Below are 8025 nucleotides of genomic sequence, written 5' to 3' on the forward strand. Positions count from 1 at the left end.
AATTCTTATAAACTAGCTTTTAAAAATTATATAAGTTAATGATTTATTATAACGTATAAAACCTTTTAAAAAATAATAACTTTTTGCTATCATGTTTGTTAATAAAATACTAGGTCTTGTGTTAAAATAATAAAAGTGTTTTTTTTTTTCTTAGTTAGATTTTGTTTTCTTGTTGTGTCATTCACAAGAAAACGTATATCTATAGAAAGTATAATAAGTACATAGTTTACCAATAGTTTAATCGCATAAATGATAAAAAGCAATATATATACCTTTTTTGTCCTATAATTACAAATTTGGTTATAATGGCTTAAAACCTCATTGTTTGTAAATGATATTTTACCAACAAATATATCTTTGGGGTTTGGGAGAAGAAGAAGGTTTTGGAAATCAATGAATAGCTTAAATCTGCTTGAAGAATCGTGTGATCGTTTTCGAATATGGTATTTTGACATTATGTATGGGTAACACGAAATGTTGATTATGAGGATGATTCTTCGATGAACAATCTCAAATTAAGGCATTGATATGAAACCACAAACTATGGTTTTGTAGAATTTGGATTCTTCTTATTACCAAAGATAAACATTAATCAACATTATCTTGTTTTCCTAAGACACCAACTTATAATAAAATCAAGAATCGAACTCAATTGTTAATTTGTAAATTTCATTATACTAAAATGGCATGATGATACTAAAATCACCAACAAATATTATTAATTATTTTGGTAAAATTATTGCGCCGTATGTAAGGTTAGTGCTGCTTAATGCAATTGAGACACCTTCCATCATTTTTTCAAGCCCTAAAAATATACAATTATTTTGATTTTATTTAGCATTTGCTTTAATTTAATAATATGCATAATCATTTTTATATTATTTTATCTTTCACAACTAGTTTATCGGTTAGTGTTTACCTAACGTTATCAATTATTTCATCAAGATAACAACTACCTTTCTAACTAGTCCCGCAAACACAACATTATTATTTAACTTTCCATTTGGGACATATGTAATGATATCTCAATCTTATTTTATAAATCATATCTACAATCTAGTTTTTTTTTTTATAAGCGTATATCTTATGAATATAGATAGAAGTATGAGAAAGGAAAGTATCCGATCTGAAAATAAAAACCAAAAATTAAAAATCTTGCACAAGAAAAGTACATAAATATGACCGTTGGAAAAACCCTATTGCTTATTTCGACAACCTTAAGCCAGGAATCCTGTCTCTTTTGCCTCCATTAGTTCTCCTCAATCTGTCGATTAGCGTAGTGCACCATTTTACCCACAAATTTTACAACCCCAAGGTTAAAAAGGTGAAACACCCCTACAAGCTAACGGCTACCATTTTCATGCCATTAAATCCATCTTAATTCTCAGCCGTTGGATCTTCTGACACCCGCTTTTGTCTCTCTCTTTCTCTTTAAATATATAAACCCCTAATTCTTCTTACAGTTTCCCACTCTCTTCCACTACTTTCTTGGTTTTTGCCTTCTGGGTCTGTTTCATTATGTTGAAGTTTTGCGATTTCAGAGGGTTTCAATCCATGAAACTTCTGATGATGGTGTTGTTATCGATCTTTCTTCTTGTTTCTGGTGATGAAGGTAAGCAACTTTCAAGATTACTTTATGTTCATGACTTCATGTTGTGTTTTGTGGGTTTTTGGTTTGACTGAATGAAGTATAGGGTGTTTAATGACATATTACTTCCATATTTGCGTGTTAGTGATTGTTTATTGTCTCTTAAATAAAAATGGGGAAAAAATAGAAATTTTATTCTTTGCATTTATCTTGTGTTTATCTATTTTACTATTTTTCTTTTTTGAAGTTTTTATTTTTAATTATTTAGTAGGCAGACAAAAAATTATTATATGATAACTGAATAATACAACAATACAAAAATTGATTTGGAATTAATGTAATATAGATCTACCATTTATTGTCCCATTGACGATATCGAGTGCTACGTCATGTGAGGTCCATGTGGAATAATATTATTCTTGGTGTTTCATCTTTCAACTTTCAACTTCAATGAATGTATTTTGATTAATAATTTTTCTTTGTCTAGCCGAAAAAATATAATGAATTTTAATGTATTTATTGTAATTAACTAACAAAAATCTATAGTATTTTTCTCATATTTGGATTAAATTTGATATTAAAATGAAAATACCATTTCTGTCTTGGTCCTCGCCAAAGGTCAGATTTTTGGGAATTATGAAATGAAACAGTCCATATTGTTACCGCTTTAGTAAGCATACCACGTGGCATATATACACCATTTTAATTTTTTTTTTCCTAAATATATTTTATTATTTTTAAATTTTTACATGCAAATAAAATATTTAAGCTTTGTCGTGTTTACAGATGCATTCATCGGAGTGAACATCGGAACTGATCTTTCCGACATGCCACACCCAACTCAGGTCGTCGCCCTCCTCAAATCACAACAAATCCGTCATGTCCGTTTATACGACGCCGATCGAGGGATGCTCACCGCCCTCGCCAGCACCGGAATCAAAGTCGTCGTCACTATCCCGAACGACCAACTCCTCGGAATCGGCCAATCCAACTCCACCGCCGCCCACTGGGTATCCCAAAACATCGTTGCTCATTACCCCGCCACCAACATCACCACCATCTGCGTCGGCTCCGAGGTCTTCAACAACCTCCCAAACGTCGCCCCTGTTCTAGTCACAGCCCTCAAATTCATCCACGGCGCTCTCGTAGCATCAAATCTCGATCGTCAGATCAAAGTATCAACACCCATCGCATCCACTATCATCCTCGATTCCTTCCCGCCGTCACAAGCTTTCTTCAACCATTCATGGAGTCCGGTAATGGCGCCGCTTCTTAAGTTCCTCCAGTCCACCGGATCTTCTCTTATGCTTAACATATACCCGTATTACGATTACATGAACTCAAACGGGGTAATACCTTTGGATTACGCTTTATTCAAACCATTGCCGGCGAACAAAGAGGCGGTGGACGCGAACACCCTTTTACACTACACCAACGTCTTTGACGCCATGGTGGACGCCGCCTACTACGCCATGGCTTCCCTGAACGTCACGAATGTTCCAGTTCTTGTAACAGAGTCCGGTTGGCCGTCAAAAGGCGACCCAAACGAACCAGATGCCACTTCAGACAACGCAAACACCTACAACAGTAATTTAATCAAACATGTTTTGAATCAAACCGGAACTCCTAAGCATCCTGGGATTCCGGTGAGTACTTACATCTACGAGCTATACAACGAAGACATTAAAGAAGGGTCTGTTTCAGAGAAGAATTGGGGACTTTTTGATGCGAATGGGAAACCGATTTATACTCTACAATTGACGAATTCGGGTCCGACTTTTGCTAACAATACTGGGAATCTGAGTCATTGTGTAGCCATGGAAGGTGCTGATAAGAAAATGTTGCAGGCGGCGTTGGACTGGGCTTGTGGGCCGGGGAAGGTGAACTGTTCGGCGTTGTTGCAGGGGCAACCGTGCTATGAACCGGATAATGTGGTGTCACATGCGAATTTTGCTTTTGATGCTTATTATCATATGATGGGTAGAGGTGAAGGGACTTGTGATTTCAATGGCGTTGCTACGTTGACCTCCACTGATCCAAGTAAGGGTCGAAATCGAAATTATTATCTGTTCTTTGTTTATTACTCTGTTTCGAGGTACTGAAATCAGCTCTTTGGGTGTTGTTGCAGGTCATGGTTCTTGTCAGCTTTTTGGAAATGGTGGGATGAATGGGACGTTTTTGAACAGCACCATAGCTGATTTTAATTCTACAAGCTCCGCCGCAGGTGGCGGCGGCTATGGTGGTGCTGGTGTTTTGATGAAGGTTGTATTTGTATTGGCCGTGGTGTTCTTGTGATTGATTGTGAGAGGGATGTTATTGGTCCGGTTCAGGTGGAGGAGAATTCTTCCGATTTTGGTGGTTTTTGTGTGGACCGGAGGGGTGGTTTTGTACAAAAGGAGAATGATGGAGGGTTAGTTTTAGAATGCCATTTTTTTGTTGTAACTTTTAATTGGAGTTGTTGTTGTTTATTGTTGGACTTGGGCCTTGGGGTCTCAAATTGAATGAGATTTTAGGCTGGTAATCATTCTTTTTGATTTTTTACTCCTCTTTATTATTATTATTATTATAAATGGTTCGTTAAATTCATGCAAATTGTAAGCCTTTGTGGTGAATATGCTTCAAAGAAATTGGTTATTTTTTGCCCGTTTGAGGCAGAGGACTACAACATAAAAAACAAGACTTGACAAATTTAGTATTGAATTCTAGGTTTAAAACAAGACTTGACAAATTTAGTATTGAATTCTAGTTTCGTGAATTGTTTTCGACATGATTAATTAAGACTTCTAGTTTATGACACCCACAACATGATTTGACTTCTAGTTTTGTGAATTGTTTTCGACATGATTTTGACTTCTAGTTTCGTGAATTGTTTTCGACATGATTTTTGACTTCTAGTTTCCCAATTTAGTAGTTTCGTCAATTGTTTTCAACATGATTTTGACTTCTAGTTCAAATCACAACATGTAGTATGAACCTATATGAATTTACAAGTCCTTAACCAAGGCGTATTGATGCCATAAAACCCCTTCAACAATGCATTTAACAACGCTCCATCATGGTGGGGCGCGCACACACACACAGAGAGAGATTTTCAACGCCATTTTAACCTAATTTTTTAAATTGTCATTTTAACCTGTCACACCAACATGACAGTGACGTGGTTGCCAAAAAAATGAGGTGACATGATGGCAAGCATGACTTTAATCATTTCATCACCCTAAGAGATACCAATTTTTTTCAAGTCCATACCAAACCACCGTAAGTCTTTACATATAAGCATTATGATAAGTGGTGTCTATATTACGGGGATGAAGGTTGAGGTTTTTCAATTATTTTATGCAGATGACTTGTGTCCCTGGGAGGTGGATAACGCGAGAAAGATTGTTGGAATCATTAGATGTTTCTTTCTCGCGTTTGGGTTGAAAATCAATTTATTAAAAAGTAGTTGATTGGGGTTGGAGTGTCTGATTCCTTGAGTTAGGATGTTGCTTTGGGTGTTTATTGGTTGCCAGGCTTCTTCCATGCATATTACGTATATGGGTGTTGGGGTTGGTCGTTGTATGTCTCGGGTCTCTTTGTGGTCAGAGCTCACGGATCGGTTTTTGCATCAGTTTTTGTTTGGAAAGTCAAGTCTCTTTCTATCGATGGTCGCCTTATTTTATTGAAGTCCGTTCTCACTTATTTTATTGAAGTTTGTTCTCATGTCAATTGGGATGTATCACATGTCTTTCTTCTTGGTTCGTACTTCGGTCCAGAGTTCATTATATACTCTTAAAGCTATATTTTTTAAGGAGTTGATATATGAGAAAGACGCATGCACAAGGTTAGTTGGAGTTTGATTTTCTACAATAGAGCATTGCTTTTTTTTAGTGGAAGTGGATATTTTTTTCATAGCCCTGAAGCCTTATGGGTTAAGGTGGTCAAGGTTATTTAATGCTCATATTTTATTTTATTTGTTTATTTTTATTTATTTATTTTATTTTACTTTTTTTTGGGGGGGAGGGGGGTCTCCATGGTTTCTTCTTATCGTGGTTCTCGAGATCCTTGGTTTGGTATATGTAGGGCGATGCGATTGTTGAGTGATCGAGGTTTAGACCTCCAAGCTCTTTGTCCATTCCGTATTGGATATTGGTATATGATTGACTTTTGGCAGGATACTTGGATTGGAGATCGCCCTCTAGTTGTTGATTTTCATAGAGTTTTTGCTTTAGACCTCCATAAGGTTTGTTCGGTTGCCACTAGGCATTCTTTTGGTTGGGCGGTTAATTCTCTCAGTAGGAATTCGAGGAGTGGTGTGGAAGAGTCTTAATGGGAGACATTCCTTCAGTTGATGCATATGTGTAGATTGGTGATTGAGCAGACATATTGCGTTGGTCTTTAGATCCCACACATAGTTTTATAGTTGTGTCGGCTCATGACTTTCTTGATAGAGGTACGCTTCCTAGTGGGGGAGTGTGAGATTAGATTGAATTCTTGGATTTGCATCAAGTTGAACATCCTTCTTTGGCGTGTCATGTTCAATATTCCTATGAGCGAAAGACTTTCTGCTAGAGGGATTCTTGTCCCCTTGATTATGTGTCTAGTGTGTTCAATTGTGGTAGAGACTATTGATCATTTATTCGTGTGGTGCTCCGGTTTGGTTGGTGTTTGGCATCGGATTGTCATATGGTGGGGAGTTCAGCTTCCTATGTCTACTGCGTTGCATTCGTTCGTTTCTTGGGTTGATTCGACTCGCTTGATTATAGGTCAGAGGAAGGTGTTTGATGCAGTTGTGGTTATAGCTATCTGGGTCATTTGGAATTTTAGGGATTCTATTCTATTCGGTACTGTAACGCCCGGTTCCTAGGTAAATTTCTCAAGTTTTAAATAAATGTTTATGTTAGGCCATTACGCTAAAGCGTAATGGATAGTTGCATTGAGTGGAACTCATTTAATTTGATTGTGGATTTCATCTTGGACGTTGGGCGTACGTATGAGTACGCTTAGCGTACTCATGTAGAGTGCGGAACCCTAAATTTTAGGGTTTGGACCCTATTTAAACACCTTATGACCTCAAGGCCTCTCTCATCACCAACCTCCATCATCCCAAAGCAATCCCCTCGAAACTTAGCCTCATTTAAGAGAGAGTTGAGCCTTTTGAATGATCTAGTGTGTTTTTGGTGCATGTTGAAGAAGAAAGAGCTCATTGGAGAAGTATTGGTTGGTTTGAAGCTTGTAGATCCATACCTTGTTCAGCTTGATCATCCTTTTGGAGGCATAAAGTATCAACATTGATGATTCATTTCTTAGATTAGCTTAGGGTTTTTGGCATATTTTGGTCTCATGGGTTGATTCATGTGAGTAAAAGCTACTCCATAAGCATAGGTTATCATTCCTTGATGTTTATGAGGTCCCTAGTGTATAAAAATTATATATTGATGACTTTGGTTCATCCATGCATGAGTTGATGTTCATAAAATGAAATTAGAATGTTAGAAATTGGTTTTGGGCTTCTTTGAGCCATGCAAAAGCATCAAGTTGACGCCTTTATCAGTTGAGACATTCCCAAGAGCAAGATCTATGATTTGGACATTAGGCTTTAGGTATTAAGTGCCTAATATGGAATTTGGGCTTTAGGGGAATATGTTGGGCGTAACCTCTAGGTACGCTCATCGTAGCGTGTTCAGCCCCGACTTCCTTTGTAACGCTCGCGTTTCTGGCTAAGCATTAGTATGATTATGTAATAGTTAGATTCAACAATTGTAACATATTTTGAAGTAATGAAGAAGAATTATTTGAGTATTATGTGATTTATGTGATTTATGTGCAATATACGTGCTTATAACGATGTAATAAAATAATAATAAAAATATGCGTCAAAAATAAAATAATAGATAGACCTAATATCTATGAATAAAGTTGAAGTGGTCGTAACAAAGATATAGGGGATATAAGGAACGCTGAAATCCGACATATAACGAAGAAGTTATGACCCGTCGAAGTTTTGCGACAAAACTGGCACGACGCTGTGTGTCGTAAAAAGTGATTTTGCGATAAAATACTTTTTAGCCTTAGCGATCTAAACGAAAGTCGTAGTATACGTTAAACTGAGAGCGTGCATATAGAGAACGTCCAAATCTGACTTCGTTAGTGGAAGTTATGATTTTTCTAAGATTTGGCATAACAGTATGCAGCCCGGAAATCGAATTTTAGATCGATCGATTGTTAGCCGACACAATCTAAATGAGAATCAAAGATCTCGTTAATAGAAGTTCAACGATATAAAGACAGACGAAAACGGACGTCGGATGACAAAGTTATGAATTTTTAACGGAGTTTATCTGTCTAAGCCTGTTAAAATATAACTTTAAAAATAAAGTCAAAATTAGCCGACGGAGTCTAAACGAAAGTTGTAGATCACGTTTCTACCTACGTGTGGATATAAATAACGTCAAAAA

At 36.7% G+C, this 8025-nt stretch overlaps 1 protein-coding gene across 1 annotated transcript; it reads left to right on the plus strand.

Moving 5' to 3' along the window:
• Positions 1–1226: 1226 nt before the first annotated feature.
• On the plus strand, positions 1227–4129 carry LOC145159960 (glucan endo-1,3-beta-glucosidase 2-like). Its single transcript, XM_079079014.1, has 3 exons — positions 1227–1612; positions 2375–3628; positions 3717–4129. The coding sequence occupies exons 1-3, from the start codon at positions 1519–1521 to the stop codon at positions 3881–3883; spliced, it is 1515 nt and encodes a 504-aa protein (XP_078935140.1). The 5' UTR covers positions 1227–1518; the 3' UTR covers positions 3884–4129.
• The last annotated feature ends 3896 nt before the right edge of the window (positions 4130–8025 follow it).

The sequence above is a fragment of the Lactuca virosa genome, chromosome 2 (assembly GCF_052849685.1).
Source record: "Lactuca virosa cultivar CGN04683 chromosome 2, Lactuca_virosa_CGN04683_v6, whole genome shotgun sequence".
Taxonomy (NCBI): domain Eukaryota; kingdom Viridiplantae; phylum Streptophyta; class Magnoliopsida; order Asterales; family Asteraceae; genus Lactuca; species Lactuca virosa.